The following is a 19,597-nucleotide window of genomic DNA, read 5'->3' as shown; positions in this document are numbered from 1 at the left end:
CCCCCTCCTGGATTCAAGTGATTCTCCTGCCTCAGCCTCCAGAATAGCTGGGATTACAGGTGTGCACCATTATGCCCAGCTGATTTTTGTATTTTTAGTCAAGATGGGGTTTCACCATGCTGGTCAGGCTGGTCTCAAACTCCTGACCTCAAGCGATCCGCCTGCCTCAGCCTCCCAAAGTGCTGGGATTACAGGTGTGAGCCACCTCGCCCAGCCTAGTAATGTTTCTCGGTTTTGAAGTAGGTAAATTTTAATGTGGCATATTATGCAATAGCTACTTGGATTCCACACTATCAGCAAACAGAAACTAAAAGAAAGTTTTAATGTCCAAGGAATGTCTGCTTGCAGAGTCAACCAAAAGTAATTTAAGGAAACAGGACCACATGGAATCCTGGAATCTGCATGTTTCCTTTTTAATTTCTCTCCTTACTTTCTGTCAAGCACCTATGTGACTCTCTGGTCCCGTGTTTCTGTTTCAAGTCACCTTGATCCTTATTATTTCCCACTGAATGCTTTTCTCCCGCAAGACCAAAGGATCACAGGCCTAAACAATGACAGAGCAAAAACTTACATGGTCTTTTGTAAACACTGAATTAACTTGTCACAGTGATTTCCCTCATCATCATGTGATTCTACTTCTTTGTAAATGATCCTGTGAGCTTTCGCCTTCGCATCTGTGTCACACAGATCTGCATCTTGTCAGGTCAGGATACACTGTCCAACTGCCTACCTTCCCCTGGGCAATGCTCTAAATGCCGACCCAGAAAAAAGGAAGAGAAAAACTCACTGTTTCACTTTTTGTCTTCATGATCACTCAGAAGTCCTCTCTCTCTCGCTTGCTACCAAGCTAGCTTTGAAATCTACTGCTTTTGGTCAAAATATACTCTTCAGCTAATGCCTTCTTCCAGCTGGTTGTCTTCTTGCCTGCCCTGTGTCGTAAAATGGGGGTCCCTTACTGCACTATCAGGGAGAAGGCAAGACTGGGCCGTCTAGGCCACAGGAAGACCTGTACCACTGTCGCCGTCACACAGGTGAACTTGAAAGGCAAAGGCGCTGTGGCTGAGCTGGTGGAAGCTATCAGAACCAATGACAACGACAGATACGATGAGATCCGCCGTCACTGGGGTGGCAATGTCCCGGGTCCCAAGTCTGTGGCTTGCGTCGCCAAGCTCGAAAAGGCAAAGGCTAAAGAACTTGCCACTAAACTGGGTTAAATGTACACTGTTGAGTGTTCTGTATATAAAAATAATTAAAATAATACAACTTTTCTTTCAAAAAATAAATACAAATACTTTAGTAAAATTAAGGCCCATTTATGAAGGTAAACTTTGGATGGTTCTAGGAAATTTTGTGGAATGACAGAAATTTCCTACACGTTGCTTTCTGAGGTGGTTACATGGGCACATACAACCGTCAAAACCACTGAAACCATATGATCTGTATATTCTATTACATGTAAAATATACTTCAATGAAAAAAATGAATGGTTTTCTGAGAGTTCTAAAAATTTCTTCATGTAATTAAGAAAAGGATACAGTCCTCCTCCTGGAAATAGGACTCTGCTATCTGTTAAAAACAAAGAAAAAAACAGAGAAAATTAAATTAACACTTGGATGAGAAGACAAATTTGAAACAAATTAAGATCTTGAAATTCTAAATGTTTTTGATATCAAACTAAGAAAACTCTTTTTTTAAATGACATTCACCAGTTCAGAAGAAAACTGACTGTAGGCACAGGATGCAATTCTTAAGTTACTCATCTCAAGCAAAGCAGAGACTTCGGTTTCTTTGGTGTTTACATATCATTCTTCCTACTCTACTTCAAGTCAAAGCAAATTTCCCTGATTCATTAGTGTTTAGAACTCTAAAGAATGAGAAAAATGTTAGAGACTTACAAAAATATAACATAAATGAAAAAACGATTGTTTATTGTAAATCAAAAGTAGAAATATTCCTTTCAAATGCTGTGAAGCAAATAAATAAATAAAAAGTAGAAATATGTCAAGTCACGTGAGACCTCAACATCCTATTTATTTCATTCCTATTTCACAAACTACTGGCTGAGGACGCCACAAGACACTGACTTTTTGGTCTGGTCTGATATTTAAGAAAAGGCCAGGCCAAGTGCTAACAGTGCTGCACACGGTAAAGAACACTAGATAAAGAGTTCCGAGACTCAGGAGCTGGTCTCAGTTCAGGCTTGTCAGTTACCAGATTCATTCTAAGATATCTTTACACTTAAAGATTCTTTGATTCTAAAAACTTCGGGATATTTTTAGATCTTTATTTAGATATGACATTTATGAACAGATCACTAAAACTAAAAATATTCACTGAAATATTGCATAAACTCTGTATTTTTAAAACAGTTTCTAGCCGGGCACGGTGGTGGCTCATGCCTGTAATCCCAGCACTTTGGGAGGCCGAGGCGGATGGATCATCTGAGGTCAAGGGTTCAAAAGACCAGCCTGACCAACACAGTAAAACCCCACCTCTACTAAAAATACAAAAATTAGCCAGGAGTGGTGGCTCATGCCTATAATCTCAGTTAGTCTGGATGCTGAGGCGGAAGAATTGCTTGAACCCGGGAGGCGGAGGTTGCAGTGAGCTGATATCGTGCCATTACACTCCAGCCTGAGCAACAAGAGCAAAACTCCATCTCAAAAACAAAACAAAACAAAACAAAACAAAAAACCAAAAAACAGTTTCCACAGATTGTCTCTAGTAAAAAAAAAAAAAAGGTATAACCTTTATACATCATTATCTCCATTTTCCAGGTAAACTGCCAAGGCAAAGAGTAATAAAGTACTTGTCAAAGCTATAAGCTAGCAATAAAAAGGAATGGTTTTTCCCAAATCCCCCAGGGGAAACAGCACACTTTTAAAGGAAAATATTTGCCTAGTTTAAATCCTACAAATGTGACATTTTTTCCATCAGCAATGTAGATGACTGACTCAATCATCTCTATAAATGTTTAGTTTTCAGTTAATATAAAGTTTGATTCCATATTTATGTTATATTAAGGATTTTGCAAGGGACAAACTGATTTTTAAGAACCTGGTTATCTTTTATCAGCTTATTTTTTTAATAATACGTTTTAAAAGTAGTATGAACCAAGTCAAACTGCCAATCTTCAATCATTCCTTTAGCTTACAAAATGAGAATTTCATATATGGTGTAAGCAGCAGTGTGCTAATGTTTAACAGTCTCCAGAGCGTTGGGGAGAGCCCCGGCTTGCAGTGTTTGCTCATCTCAGCGGTGTCAATACTCCCGCCATGGCCGATGTCAAGCTACCAATGTGATGGGCGTCACTAAACATGGTTCTCGTATGTCAGTACTAGCAGGTTCCAGCATACTAGTGCGTTACAGCTAACTGAAATCAATGATGACACTGCAATTACAGAGCCGGGCATGGCGGCTCATGCCTATAATCCCAGCACTTTGAGGCTGAAGCAGGCAGATCACTTGAGGTCAGAAGTCTGACATCAACTTGGCCGACACAGTGAAACCCTGTCTCTTCTAAAAACATGAAAATTAGCTGGGTGTGGTGGCGTGCACCTGTATTCCCAGCTACTTGGGAGGTTGAGGCAGAAGAATCACTTGAACCTGGGAGGTAGAGGTTGCAGTGAGGCAAAATTGCACCACTGCACTCCAGCCTGGGTGACAGTGTGAAACCCTGTCTCAAAAAAACAAAGAAAAAAACATTTGAAGTACAAACTTCCAATGAAAACATCTATGATATTACACAGTTTCCTTTCTATACATGGTATGAGATATAGTTTCAGGTTGCCCATTAAAATAAAATGTCTGGCCCTTCAAAGCCATTTTTCTTGCCTTTTTGCATCTGCACACAATTGGCACATGGTTATTTATAAATAGCTCTTATTTAAGGAGTTTTGATGGGGTCCATAACTATTATGTAACCAGATTTCTTGGCACTACAGAAATACAATGTTCAATTAGCTTGCAGGCTTCTGTAGCAGTTCTAATACCATAAAGTAACTATGCAGAGATGGTTATGAAACCCAGTGCCTCAAAAGTGAAAAAGTAAAAGTAAAAGACATTTCCAGGTAAAAAGTCATCCTGAGAAATAAATACACAAAGTATTTCCCCCTTAAAAATCTCCCCCTTGCAAGTCCAGCAGGAAGAGAAGATGTACTTTTTTTGAAGCATATTTCTAAATCTGAAAGCTAGCCTAGTAGAGCAGAAAGAACATGGGGTTGGAGGTGAATGGCCTGTGTTTTAGTCCAAGCCCTGTCACTTACCAGCTGTGTGACCCCGGACATGTCATTTTACATCTAAAGCCTCAACTTTCTTATCTTAAAACAGGGACAGTAATGCAGTTTTATACAGCTGCAGAGGTGTATAAAACAAGGCTGCCATAAGGACTGAAAGAGAGATTGTGTTTGCTGACCAGGTACAGGAAGCAAATTAAAATAAATAACTAAATACAAATTAAAAAAGAAAGAAAGAGAGAATGTATATCTAGCATAATGCCCAGCACACTGCAGTAAGTGCTTAAAATGGTTTTTAAGTCTGATTCGGAATGAATTGCAAGGTGCAGAGTAGAATCATGTGACAAAGTTGAAAACTGCTGGGAAGGCAACAGTTGTAAGGTGATCCTGGTTATCCTTCTTTTACCCATCAGGAACCCTCTAAAAAAAGACACTGTGAAGGGCCATAGCCTCAATGTTTGTGTCCCCCTCACAAATTCATATTTTGAAACCAAGTTCCCAGGGGATAGTGTGAAGAAGAGGGTCTCCGGGAGGTGATTAGGTCACGGAGGCTCTGCCCATGTTCACTTACAAAAGAGGCTCAAGGGAGGGCCTGCATTTCTATAGGAACATCTCCCAAGCATATGACTTCAGTTAAACATTTAAAGCTAATCTGTAGTCATATTAACTAAGTCAGTGTAAAAAAGACCACTCATACCTAAGAACAAGAACTTTAAAACAGAATTTTTAAGAGTTCCACGAGCTCAAAATATATGTCATTGTATTTCCATTGGCCTTTAGCACATATTATTCTATATATTATATACCACTTTTTAAACCACAATTTTCCTAAAATTAGTTCTCACACTCGAATATCTTATTTCTGTTAATGGTACTACTATTCTCCCCAAACTGGATATCCTACAGTCATCTCTGATTTCTCCTTTATTCCTGTTTTACAATTGTGATGGTTAATACTGAGTGTCAACGTGATTGGATTGAAGGATACAAAGTATCGATCCTGGGTGTGTCTGTGAGTGTGCTGCCAAAAGAGAAGAACATTTGAGTCAGTGGGCTGGGAAAAGCAGATCCCCCTTGATCTGGTGGGTACAATCTAATCAGCTGCCAGGGAATATAAAGCAGGCAGAAAAACGTGAAAAAGAGAGACGGGCCTGGCCTCCCAGCCTCCATCTTTCTCCCGTGCTGGATGCTTCCTGCCCTTGACCATTGGACTCCAGGTTCTTCCGTTCTGGGACTCAGACCGGCTCTCTCTGTCCTCCTCAGCTTGCAGACGGCCTATTGTGGGACTTTGTGATCATGCCAGTTACTACTTAATAAACTCCCCTTTATATATATAAATATATATAGAATATATATAAATATCCTATGAGCTCTGTCCCTCTAAGAGAACCCTGACTAATACATCAATCTACACCAAGTCCTAGTTATCCTTCCTTCCAAAGATCTCAAATCCATCCCTCTCCATTTCCACTGTCACCACTTTAGCCTAGATGCTTTTATTACCTTATGCCGGAATTATGTCTTCTTTTAGTTCTTATTTTCATCCAAATTTTACATGTCTATGCTTTAAGGAGTCAAACAGTTCTACAAACAGGAAAATGACAGAAAAGCCTCTCCCCAGACTCTTGTGATCCACTCTAAACAGGACTGGTGACCCTCTCCTTCCTGGCATATCCACTCTAAACAGGACCGGTGACCCTCTCCTTCCTGGCATACAGCTGTCATCTTAAAATCTCCCTTCACTTAGATTCCCTTCACCTCCTTCCTGAGTAGGATTCCCAGTTTCCTGTATCTCACACCTTCCTGTTTCTTGGTTTACTCCCTTGTTTTGCTGGAGCACATCATCTAGTGGCTTCCTGAGAAAGAGTAGATAGGAGATACCAGAGGACCTGACGTAGGAAATCCTTGGTATATCTGAGGAGCTGTCAGAAGGCCAGTGAACCCGGGAAGGAGTGAGTTAAGGAGAATCTTAGTAATGAAGATCTAGGAGGCTAACAGGACCAGATCATGTAGGGCCTTGTAGGCCATGGTAAGGATTTTGGTTTTTATTCTAAATGAGAAGGGAAGCCATTGGAGGGCTTTCAACAGTGGAGTGACAAGCTCTGACTTATGTTTCATCTGCATCACAGTGACTGTCATGGAGAGAGAAAGCACTAAGTGGAAGGGAGAGCGAAGGCAGAAAGGTCTCTATAGTGAGAAATTTACTGCAAGAATCTGGATGAGATTTAATGGTGTCCTGTACTGAAATGGTAGCAGTGAAAGAGGGAAGAAGAAGTTCTGGATATATTTTGAAGTAGATCTGCAGGATTTGCTGTTGGATTGGATTTGGATGCGGGGAAAAGTAAATAAAGTACGACTTCAAGGCATTTGGTCTCTGCAACTAGAGGGATGAAGTTGGCATTTAACAAGAGAGGTAAGACCAGGAAAGCAGTAGATATGGGAGAAAATCAAAGTTTGATTTTGTAAATCTTAAGTTTGAAATGCCCATGCGACATCTTGGACAGCTGGATAGTTAAGTCTGGAGTTCAGAAAAGAAATAGGACAGGTCGGGCACAGTGGCTCACACCTGTAATCCCAGCACTTTGGGAGGCCGAGGCGGGCAGATCACCTGAGGTCAGGAGTTTGAGACCAGCCTGGCCAACATTGTGAAACCCCGTCTCTGCTAAAAATACAAAAATTAGCCAGGTGTGGTGGCACGTGCCTGTAATCCCAGCTAGCTGGGGAACTGAGACAGGAGAATCACTTGAACTCGGGAGGCGGAGGTTGTAGGGAGCCAAAATTGTGCCACTGCACTCCAGCCTGGGCGACACAGTGAGACACCGTCTAAAAAAAAAAAAAAAAAAAAAAAGACAAACCTACAGGGTTGGATGAAAACACCCAGCAAGTAAACTCAGAATGAGAAGAGAGTCAAGAACTGAACTCTGATGCATCCCAGTGTTTAAAAATTAGGGCTGGGCGCAGTGGCTCATGCCTGAAATTCCAGCACTTTGGGAGGCCAAGGTGGAAGGATCACATGAGGCCAGAAATTCGAGACCAGCCTGGGCAACACGGTGAAACCCTGTCTCCCGTCTCTACAAAAAAATTAGCTGGGCATGGTGGCATGCGCCTGCAGTCCCAGCCACTTGGGAAGCGGAGGCAGGAAGACTGCTTGAACCCGTGAGATGGAGGCTGCAGTGAGCCGTGACAGAGTGGGAAAAAGAAAAAGGAAAATATGGGAACTCAGCAAATGAGCCACAGAAGGCATGGCCAGTGATGTAACAGGTAAAAGCCAAGAAAAGAGCTCCCAAAAGGCAAATAAGCAAAACGCTTCAAAACAGAGTATGTGATCAACTTGATGTTTCCAACAGCTCCAGTAAGATGAAAACTGAGGTCTGACCACTGGATTTAACAACATGGAGATCACTGGTGACTTTTACAGTGCAATTTTGGGGGAGTGGTGGGAACAAAAGCCAGATTAGAATCACTTCAAGAGAGAATTGGGTATGGAATGTTACCTAAGTAAATTATTGCCCAGAATGTTTAACCTGAATCAAATCTTAAAGAAATAATTAGGCTGGGTGTCGTGGCTCACACCTGTAATCCCAGCACTTTGGGAGGCCGAGGCTGGTGGATCATGAGGTCAAGAGATTGAGACCATCCTGGCTACCATGGTGAAACCCCATCTCTACTAAAAATACAAAAATCAGCTGGGCGTGGTGGCGCAGGCCTGTAGTCCCAGCTACTCAGGAGGCTGAGGCAGAAGAATTGCTTGAACCCAGGAGGTGGAGGTTGCAGTGGGCCAAGATCACGCCACTGCACTCCAGCCTGCGGACAGAGCAAGACTCCATCTCAAAAAAAAAAAAAAAAGAAATAATTAGACAAATCCTGATTATGGGACATTCTACATGAATTCTTAAGACTGTTCATAAATGGCATTGTGAAAGAAAGACTGATACAGATAGAAAAGCAGGGAGCATTCTGGATTACAGGAGACTAATGAATACTGACAGTTGAATGCAGTATGTCATCCCACACTGAATCCTGCATTGGGGGAAAACAGTTACACAGAACATTTGTGGAACTACTTGGGGATTGTATATTAAATAATTTTACTGCATCAGTGACTCATTTCTTGGGGTTGATAATGGCCTTGTATATTACATAGGAGAGTATCCTTCTTCTTGGGAGATTTATGTACAAATATTTAGGGGCAAAATGTCATAATGCAAATTACTTTCAAGTGTTTCAATGGAAAAAATACGTGTAAGTGCACAAGAGAAAGGGCAAGAGCAAAAAGGCTGGGCGCGGTGGCTCACGCCTGTAATCCCAGCACTTCGGGAGGCCGAGGCAGGTGGATCACCTGAGGTCAGGAGTTCAAGACCAGCCAGGGCAATATGGTGAAACCCCATCTCTACCAAAAATACAAAAATTACCTGGGCACAGTGGTGAGTGCCTATAGTCTCAGCTGAAAAAAACAGCAAAAATTTGAAAAAAATGTTAACAACTGGCAAATCTAGGTGAAATCTATCGTGTGATGTGCTGGGAATTACTAAAATGAATGAAGTATGCCTCCGTCCCTCCCTGACGTGTGTGTCCCTTGGGAGGTGACAGGGTATTCTGTCTTCTTGGGCTGAGGAGGCAACCATCAACCGAATCCTGTCACCCTGATGTCTCAGCTTTCTAATGGCATCAGTATTTCTTTGCTGATCCCCAGCCTTGATTTCCAATGAGCAATCTCTGAATTAGTAAGGAGTTTAAATGTTTAATATTTCTTTGGCTTTTACTGTATGTCAAACATATGTTAAGTACTTTTACATGCATTATCTCATTTAATCCTTTATTACTTTACAACAGAGGAAACCAAAAGCCACTTAGCTTGTGGTAGGGCCAAAGCCCATACTTTTAAACCACCACTGTATTCTCTCATCTTTCTCAGGAGAGAAAAGATCGCCATGCAATCCACTGTTCAAATGCAATGAAAGCTGAGTGATTAGAAAGCTGCCTTGCTGTTGGTGCTACTCAACAATGGTGAGTTCGTGACAGCTTAGAGGCCAGAAGGAGTATACATTTCCTCAAAGGCATTCTTCACGTTCATAAAGGAGGTAATGCAAATTTGTAAGAGTATACATTTTCCTGAATTGGGACAAAACCTAGTTTACTTTGTTGTTGTTGTTGTTTGTTTTTAGACAGGGTCTTACTCTGTTACCCAGGCTGGAATGCAGTGGTGGAATCACGGCTCATTGCAGCCTCAAACTCCTGGGCTCATGCAATCCTCCCACCTTAGCCTCCTCAGTAGCTGGGATTACAGGCGCATACCACCGTGCCTGGCTAAATTTTTTGTATTTTTTTGTAGAGACAAGGTTTCCATGTTGCCTAGGCTAGTCTTGAACTCCTGGGCTCAAGCAATCTGCCTGCCTTGGCCTCCCAGAGTGCTGCATTACAGGTATGAGCCACTGTGCCTGGTCCTATTTTCCTTTTTATTTTTTTGAGACAGTGTCACCGAGGCTGGAGTGCAGTGGTGCGATCTCGGCTCACTCCAACCTCCACCTCCTGGGTTCAAGTGATTCTCCTGCCTCAGCCTCTCGAGTAGCTGGGACTACAGGCACGTGCCACCATGACTGGCTAATTTGTGTGTGTGTGTGTGTGTGTGTGTCTGTGTGTGTGTGTGTGTGTATTTTTAGAAGAGATGAGGTTTCACTGCGTTGGCCAGGCTGGTCTCGAACTCCTGATCTCACGTGATCCACCCACCTCGGCCTCCCAAAGTGCTGGGATTATAGGCATGAGCCACCGTGCCCAGCCTACTTTACTTTTTATCCCATTTTCTGTTTGCCCTGAGAATACTCTTGTCTCCAATCCTAATGTAACATCATATCCATTTTTGTTACATTAGGATTAGACACAAATTCTGTTTAGAAATAACTCCAATAACAGTCTTTCTATTTTACTTTCACATTGACAATGAGTCAGATTTGCTTCAGCCTGGAAGAGCATGTTTATGTGAAACTGGGCACTTGCAGCCAGCTGCACTTTTGTTTTTCTAAATGGGAAATGGGTTAAAAATTAAAAAGTATTCATTTCTCATTACAAAAGTCAATCACTTTCGCCATTCCCATGTACCAGTTATTTTCATTTTATGTAAAAATAAAATGCAGGCTGGGTGCAGTGGCTTGTGCCTGTAATCCTAGCACTTTGGAAGGCCGAGGCGGGTGGATCACCTGAGGTCAGGAGTTTGAGACCAGCCTGGCCAACGTGGTGAAATCCCATCTCTATTAAAATACAAAAATTAGCCACGCATGGTGGTGGGCACCTGTAATCCCAGCTACTCAGGAGGCTGAGGCAGGAGAATGGCTTGAACCCGGGAGGTGGAGACTGCAGTGAGCTGAGATCATGCCACTGCACTCCAGCCTGGGCAACAGAGCGAGACTCTGTCTCAAAAATAAATAAATAAATACAATAAAAAATAAAATAAAATGCAGCTCAAATATCTTAATTTCTTCAGAATTAGCTCTTACGTAAAAAAAAAGTTTCCTCATCACTAGCCTAAAGGTTGCCCAGTCTCCAGGCTCTCCATCCTCTAACATATGTACCCTCCTAATCCTCAAAAGACTTCTTTTTCTAAAATTCAAATTTGATTCAGGCACTCTTATAATTAAAAGTTCCCAGTCCCTAAAAATAAAGCCTTAATGTCAAACCAGCTCTTCAATCTCACCTCCTCGTTTTCCATCTTCATCTCCAATAATATCCCAGCTACGGTTCTCACAGGCTGATCTCTTCCTGGACCAGCTCATTCTGTTAATCCACTGAGCGCCTAATAAGCCTGGAAAACCCAGCTCAAGAGTCCCCTTCTGTTCCCAAGTGTCCACAGGGCAGAATTAATCACTCATTTTGTGCTGCTGAATCTTTAACGTATGTTTACTCTAACACTGAATACAAAATTCCCCAGCTACTTATCTATATAACTGTCGCTCCTGTTCCGCAGGGGCTCTCTGAAGGGGCATATTCTGCTAAGTAATCTTTGTCCACCCAGTGTCTAGCAGGGTCTTTGGCACCTGGTAGATGCTTATCAAACTCCTGCTATGTTGACATTTATCTGTACACAGCTTAATCACTGATTTAAAAAGTGAGCCATTGTTTAAACTATGGATTATCTAAGGCCAAGGGATGGCCATCAATTTACTAATTGCCAAATATCCCACTAGGGTCACCTTCCCCTGGGCTCACCAGTGATGAGTGGGACACAATCAATTACAGAGATTGCATTTTATTTTTTATTTCTATATTTATTTATTTATTTAGAGACAGGTTCTCTCATTCTGTCTCCCAGGCTGAGAAGAGTGGTGCAATGTCAGCTCAATGCAACCTCTGTCTCCCAGGCTTGAGCGATCATCCCACCTCGGCCTCCCAGGTAGCTAGGACTACAGGTGCACACCACCATGTCCGGCTAATTTTTGTATATTTTGTAGAGATAGGGTTTCGCCATGTTGCTCAGGCTGGTCTCAAACTCCCGAGCTCAAGCCATCCACCCACCTCGGCCTCCCAAGTAGCTGGGACTAGAGGTGTGCACCACCATGTCCGGCTAATTTTTGCATATTTTGTAGAGACGGGGTTTCATCACGTTGCTCAGGCTAGTCTTGAACTCCCGAGCTCAAGCCATCCACCCACCTCGGGATTACAGGCGTGAGCCACCGTGCCCAGCCAAGACAGCATTTTAGATCATTCCAAACGCTGCTAGGAGAATTTTCGTGAGGCTGAAAGTGAAGGCTTTACCAGAGTACCTGATGAAGGCAAAGGGGAAGTGCTCTTGAATCCAACTGCTCAACTTCACCTCGTATAAGTGAAAACAGAGACTGCAGAACAAGCTTCGGAGCCTCTGGCTGCTCATTAGCATTGACTTCAGCAGCTTCTTCATCACCAACAGCATGTGTGACTGCACTTAGTATTTTTTCTTGCATTAAAGGTGCAATATTTCCTGAAAACAGTCCTTTAAGAAGTAAAGAAAATGCCTACGTTAGGATCAATTCCCATGATGGTGTAACACATTAATTCCCATGATGGTGTAACACATTAAAACGATTACATATAGTTTGATGCCCTGGCTTGCCCAAACTAAAACAGACCTGAACAGGAAGGTAAATGTGTTAATCACATGGAACTGCTAAAGAAGTTGAGCCTTTCTGATTAAACTCTGATAACATCAGAAATACTTCTAGATGCTAGGAGAGTACTAGGAGAGTAGCAGGAATTCAGATGCCAGACTTAATGGCTAGTGAAATGTTTTTCCTAATAAAAAGAAGTAACACAAACTTCTCAAAAATCAGTAATAAATACTTAACTAACAGCTACTGAAATACACCAAATCTTAAACATTGTTATAAACTATAACCTCACCCTTCACTGAAATCTCAGTGGCAGTTTTAATCTTCATGTTCAAATTTAACAGACTATCTGCCTATGTGCATACCTTTAGCTAGTTTGCCTTGGAAAGGATCTTCTTCAGAAATACCATGTGTATGACCGTGACTGAAGCCGTCATCCCTGTAGAGTAGTGTCCAGAGCCCATTGTGTGTATACACCACGACTGAAGCCGTCCTCCCTGCAGAGTGTGCCCAGAGCCCATCATGTGTATACACCACGACTGAAGCTGTCTTCCCTGTAGTGTGCCCAGAGCCCATCGTGTGTATACACCACGACTGAAGCTGTCCTCCCTGCAGAGTGTGCCCAGAGCCCATCGTGTGTATACACCACGACTGAAGCTGTCGTCCCTGCAGAGTGTGCCCAGAGCCCATCGTGTGTATACACCACGACTGAAGCCGTCCTCCCCGTAGAGCGTGCCCAGAGCCCATCATGTCTATATACCACGACTGAAGCCGTCCTCCCCGTAGAGCATGCCCAGAGCCCGTCATGTCTATATACCACGACTGAAGCCGTCCTCCCCGTAGAGCGTGCCCAGAGCCCATCCTACTCTAATAAAATCCGTATCTTTCCCTATAATATGAGCTTGAAGTCAAGTTACTTTCCTCTGAACCTGATATTCGGTCTCGTATTATGCTAGGTTGCAGGACAGTAATTGGTGTAAGATGTCATCTTCTACTTCAGATCAACTCTGGCAGTACAGGGGTTATTCCAGTGACATCCAGCATGGTGTCTTCAACACTACAATTCCACGTGCTGTGCTTCTTTAAAAAATCACCTACAGTGATTACTTGGATTTTAGAGAATTCTCTTCTAGACACTTTATGTCGCTATACATTTTGGCCATTAGAAGTACAAGGCCCAGTGATGACCTGCCATTTTTTAGGGTATTTCTAAAAACATAGGTGATTCTTCTGCTTTCTGATTTTCTAACCACCATAGTAGCAAGACCAAAAGGGTGCCAATGTGGGTAAAGGAGTTTTCCACGGAGAATTACAAAGAAAATAAGAGAATTAGTGTTTTCTTTCCCTTTTTTCCAGCCACACTACTATGCCCAAGACATTTAATCTCATACGGACTGTGATAAGGTCAGCTTCCCAAATTCTATTATTTTGTTGATGACATTATTCCCCTATAGTTATCAGGGTATTACTCCAGGCTTCTTTGTAAAAAACAGATGAGATATTGTAATGCTCATTTTTAGTAAAAGGGAGCTAAATAAAACCCTTGAGGACTATTGCCAAAGAAGGATGAACTTTCAAAGGTAAGGAAAAAGGACAGAATTGAGGACTCCCTTTTCTAAAGGAGATCAAAAAAGGGTCCTGGATAATGACAATGGTAACTTGCATTGTGATTATCTCAGTTATTTAGTTAGCATCCATTTGTAATGGTCAAGTTTCCTGCTTGATCCGTTTGATCACTTACTTTAATATTCAATGTTACCGATATGTACAGTTTATTAAAAAGCAATACATTGGTAAATAAAATGATGTAACCGGAGAAACTTCAACAGAAGCGGGACTATTATTCATGAAACATATCAGCAGAAGTTCCAAAAGCCCACAGAAGTCTAAGGATTCCAAGAGCAGCAGGGGACTAATGGGCAATTAGAAAGAATATCATCCTTTAATCACCAAGTGTAGGGAGGGGAAGGAAAATATGATCTAGGCTCAGATGGGTCACACTAAATCACTGAAGACATTAGCAAAACTTACAAGACTCATACTACAAAAGGATTATCTGTCAGGCCTTAAACAACATGAGCTTCAGAGATAACTGTTACTATACAAAACCATCTTACCTCGAGATGACATTCCTTGCTGGGACAGAGTAATATAAAATCAGAGAGCACTGGAAAAGGAGCAACAGACTAGCTCTTTTCTGCTATTATTTTTCCAAGAGACCTTGGATTAGACATTTTACTCGCTGACCTATATAGTTTCCTTATCTAAAACAAAGAGATTGCATAGAGAAGTTCTCGGGTCCATCCCTCCTAGTTCTGACCATCAAAAACATTCAAAATCTCCAGAGATGTTGCTATATGAGAAATGCAGACCATTACTGTGAAGAAGCTTGAGCAACTATTTACGACAATGGAAGGTAAGGTTACCCACCTAATACAAGTATCCTCTAATTCCTTTCTCGATATATTTTTAACACCACTGTTCCTCCCGTGCCTAGACTGTAGACTATATAATAGTGGCGTGTTTGCTTTTCAGGCAAGAAAACTGAACGTCCTTGCAAGGAGCATGCTGCAATACTCCCTACCAACGAGTAGGTTTTTGTTTCTAGTTCTGCCAAGCTTTTAGAATTCTATCGTGACTCAAATAATCACACGAATTGTTATACATGTTATGAAATGACCAAGGATATACTTTAGGCACATACAAAATAGGAAAGTAACATTTAGCCATATTCTGGTTACTTGCAATTTTAAGCCACTTAAATTATGGTGTTTTTAGTTTCACAACATTAATGGGGTAAAGAACTCATATTAGAAAACTGTTGCCCAGAGTTGGAAGAAGGACATGGATATTAAGGCAGCCCTAAGTTCCCAGCTTGCTCCACCTACTTATTAGCTGTACTTTTGGCAAGTTAATCTCTTTGATCCTCTATTTTTCCCTCTGTAACATGGGGGCTATTGCATCTACCTTATAATAGTATTGTGAGAATTAAATGAGACAGTGCATGCAAAAAGCAGGAGCGCTCCTAAGTCTCAGCCTGAAAAACAGCTTTATTGTCACTTAAATGAAAAAGGTCACAAGATGGGTAAAGCAGTTCTGAGACAAGTCCGTCCAATTTGAGGACAAAGATTCAGAGGAAAGGGTAGTTAAAGCAAATAAAGTTTATATTACTCATGTCACAGTGAATAATTGAGTTATAAGAACTAGGTTGGAGTATTAAGTTGCTTAGGTTATTATTCACCAATACTGTAGGTTTGAACATCATTGAGCTTGTATATATTTTTTCACACTTTATCATACAATATGTGGTCTTTTCAGATTGACCCTCCCACCTCAGCCTCCTGAGTAGCTGGAGCCTCAGGCACACAACACCAAGCCCGGATGATTTTCAAATTTTCTGGGGGGCGGGGGGGCCGTGTCTTGCTATGTTGCCCACGCTTGTCTTCAACTTCTGGCCTCAATTGGTCCTCCCATCTTGGTCTCCCAAAATGCTGGGATTACAGGCGCCAGCCACCATGTCTGACCTAAATTCAGCCTTTCTTTCACTTAGTAACATGCATTAAATTTTCCTCTTTTAATGCTTGATAGTTTATTTATTTTTAGTATGGGATAATATTCTATGAGCTTATTTTTAATAAAAGCAATAATAAAGAAAATAAACATTAGCATAATCAGGAGTACTTAGACTGATGTGCTGTGAGTTGACAATTGTGAATTGTGTATCTTTATAATATACTAAGATTTAAAAACAATATTAATAAAGCATTCATGATGTAACATGGAAATTTTAGTATTTTTCCATGTGAATTTCAAAACAATTTTGTTATTACATTAGATGTCACATGAATGTTACAAAGTTTTGCTTGAAAAAAATGAGTCTCGGCCGGGCGCGATGGCTCTAATCCCAGCACTTTGGGAGGCCGAAGTCAGCAGATCAAGAGGTCAAGAGACTGAGACCTTCCTGGCTGACATGGTAAAACCCCGTCTCCACTACAAATACAAAAATTAGCCGGGCGTGGTGGCGTATGCATGTAGTCTCAGCCACTCAGGAGGGTGAGGCAGGAGAACTGCTCGAACCTGGGAGACAAAAGTTGCAGTGAGACAAGACTGGGCCACTGCACTCCAGTCTGGCGACAGAGTGAGACTCCGTCTCAAAAAAGAAAAAAGAAAAAAGTAAGTCTCATCCTGTTGCTCAGGCTGGAGTGCAGTGGCACAATCATGACTCACTGAAGCCTCAACCTCCCTGGCTCAAGCGACCCTCCCACCTCAGCCTCCTGAGTAGCTGGAGCCTCAGGCACACAACACCAAGCCTGGATGATTTTTAAATTTTCTGGGGGGCAGTGGGGGTGGTGTCTTGCTATGTTGCCCACGCTTGTCTTCAACTTCTGGCCTCAATCGGTCCTCCCATCTTAGCTTCCCAAAATGCTGGGATTACAGGCGCCAGCCACCATGTCTGACCTAAAATTCCTTCTAATACACAAAAAGTTTTCAAGATACATTTACAGTTAAGGAGAAAAACCAAATGAAAACATACCGCCTCCATGTAATTCCCTACAAAATCTCACTCAATATAAATGAAGCTTTCTGTTGCCACATATGAATCCATATGGCTAACAAGAAAAAAAATTCTATTTATTGTCATCTGCGGAAGCCAAGTGACTTATAGGTAAAACTACCCATTAAATAACTTGATGATGCTATTTTATAAACATTTACAGACAGTAACAGGCACATTTATAAGACCTAATTTAAGACCTGTCGACTTCATTAAGCTCTAAAATGAGATGACAGTTTACGTGTACCTACTGAGGTTTTCAGAGGTGGGGTTTCTTTTTTTTTGAGACAAGAGTTTCTGCTCTTGTTGCCCAGTCTGTAGTGCAATGGCACCATCTCGGGTCACCGCAACCTCCACCTCCCGGGTTCAAGCTGTTCTCCTGCCTAGCCTCCCGAGTAGCTGTGAAGAGGTTTTATTTGTTTTTAAAAATTATTTGTAATAACCATGGGCCAAAGACTGGGGAAATTACCTTGAGAAATTTTATTCAATTGATCACACCACCCGAATTCTGTGTCAGTTCTAACATGTAACTGCTCCACTTAGCTTAGAATCTATCTCTGATAGTGGTCAAGAGGCATTTTGTGAAACAATATAGTAGTATCCTTTAATGACTTTTACCTTAAAACACTAGGAGTGCACCTTGACATTCATGTTCCTTTTAATAATCTAGCACTGATCTGCCATCTGTGAACATAACTAAGGGATATAACCATTTCTCTGCATTACAGGGAAAATGATGTGACTGGATGTTGAAGGGCAAAATCTCACAGCTGGTACTCTAGTTAGTAAGTAATTAAGAGAATAAAAAATTATTGCAGTCAGCTGGGCATGGTGGCTCACACCTGCAATGCCAGCACTTCAGGAGGCCAAGGTGGGCGGATCACGAGGTCAGGAGTTCAAGACCAGTGTGACCAACATGGTGAAATCCCGTCTCTACTAAAAATACAAAAATTAGCTGGGTGTGGTGGCGCACGCCTGTAATCCCAGCTACTCGGAAGGCTGAGGCAGGAGAATCGCTAGAATCCAGGAAGTGGAGGTTGCAGAGAGATAGACTCCCATCTCTACTAAAAATACAAAATTAGCCTGTCATGGTGGCCCATGCCTGTAATCCCAGCTACTCGGGAGGCTAGGCAGGAGAATCGCTAGAATCCAGGAAGTGGAGGTTGCAGAGAGATAGACTCCCGTCTCTATTAAAAATACAAAATTAGCCTGTCATGGTGGCCCATGCCTGTAATCCCAGCTACTCGGGAGGCTAGGCAGGAGAATAGCTTGAATCCGGGAGGTGGAGGTTGCGGTGAGCCGAGATCGTGCCATTGCACTACAGACTGGGCAACAAGAGCAGAAACTCTGTCTCAAAAAAAAAAAAAAAAAAGAAACCCCACCTCTGAAAACCTCAGTAGGTACACAGAAACTGTCATCTCCATTTTAGAGCTTAATGAAGTTGACAGGTCTTAAATTAGGTCTTATTTAATTTGACTGCAAAAATTATTGCAATCAAAACAGGGACTGGAAAGATGTCACACAGAAAACACCAAGGCCTAGGTAAAGAGTGGCAATTATTATATTTATAATGATACAGATTAAGCATCCCTGATCTGTAAATCTGAAATCTGACATGCTCCAAAACCTAAAACTTCTTTAGTGCTGACAAGATGTCATGTGGAGAAAATTCTATACCTAACTTCACATGAGAGGTTACAGTCAAGGCTTGATTTCATGCATAAAATTATTTTAAAATATTGTATAAAATTACCTTCAGTCTCTATATACAGGGTGGGTATATGAAACATAAATAAAGCTGTGTTTAGACTTGGGTCCCATCCTCAAAATATCTCATTATATACATGCAAATACTCCATAATCCAAAGAAAAATTCTGCAATCTGAAACACTTCCAATCTCAAGCATTTTGGATAAGGGATATTCAACCTGCAGTGTTACTGATGACATAAACTAAGCTGACGGGCATTTTTGAGGATAGGGAAGGGTTATTTAAAGGCCTCATACCGGCCAGGTACGGTGGCTCATGTCTGTAAGCCCAGCACTTTGGGAGGCCGAGGTGGGTGGATCACCTGAGGTCAGGAGTTCGAGACCAGCCTGGCCAACATGGTAAAACCTATTTGTACTAAAAATACAAAAAATTAGCTGGGCATGGTGGTGCACACCTGTAGTTCCAGCTACTTGGGAGGCTGAGGCAGGAGAATTGCTTGAACCTGGGAGGTGGAGGTTGCAGGGAGCCGAGATCAGGCCACTGCACTCCAGCCTGGGAGACAAAGCTAGACTCAGCAGAGGGAGAAGGGGAGAGGGGGAGGGGAGAAGAAGGACAGACAGGGGAGAGGGAGAGAGGGAGAGGAGGAGAGGGACAGGGGGAGGAGGAGGGGGAGAGGGAGAGGGAGAGAAAGAAAGAAAGAAAGAATAAAAAAAAAAATGCCTCATACAGATCAAATACTGTATACTACTATTCAGAGTACAAGTACCCTATCATTCAAAATTACCTTTGCTGCTTTTATAAAAATACTTTCTTTGATCCAAATGTTAAAGCTTCCTTTCACTGCAATGAAACTAGATCAAATTAAAACTCTGAGAGAAGGTTATGCCATTATTCAGAGACAATTACTGAAACAAACCCAAATCCACGACTTCCCCAAGAGTGAACCATCCACCTTTTCTCTGATCACGTTTTGTCTTGCTGAGGCTGGTAGGCAGGAATCACGGCCACCAACACACCCAGAG

The 19,597-nt window shown here is 42.0% G+C and overlaps 1 protein-coding gene across 4 annotated transcripts in view; it reads right to left on the bottom strand.

Moving 5' to 3' along the window:
- The window catches only part of CNST (consortin, connexin sorting protein), a 116,025-nt gene that overhangs the window by 36,179 nt on the left and 60,249 nt on the right, over positions 1–19,597 (bottom strand). For all 4 annotated transcript variants that reach the window (XM_007990031.3, XM_007990032.3, XM_073011914.1 and 1 more), the window contains 2 exons: positions 11,990–12,195; positions 1,536–1,566 (listed from right to left, as the gene is read on the bottom strand). In XM_007990031.3, coding sequence (XP_007988222.1) covers positions 1,536–1,566; positions 11,990–12,195 — 237 coding nt within the window. The remainder of the gene's footprint in view (positions 1–1,535; positions 1,567–11,989; positions 12,196–19,597) is intronic.

The sequence above is a fragment of the Chlorocebus sabaeus genome, chromosome 25 (genome assembly GCF_047675955.1).
Source record: "Chlorocebus sabaeus isolate Y175 chromosome 25, mChlSab1.0.hap1, whole genome shotgun sequence".
NCBI lineage: Eukaryota > Metazoa > Chordata > Mammalia > Primates > Cercopithecidae > Chlorocebus > Chlorocebus sabaeus.
This window is presented reverse-complemented; position numbering and strand designations above follow the sequence as displayed.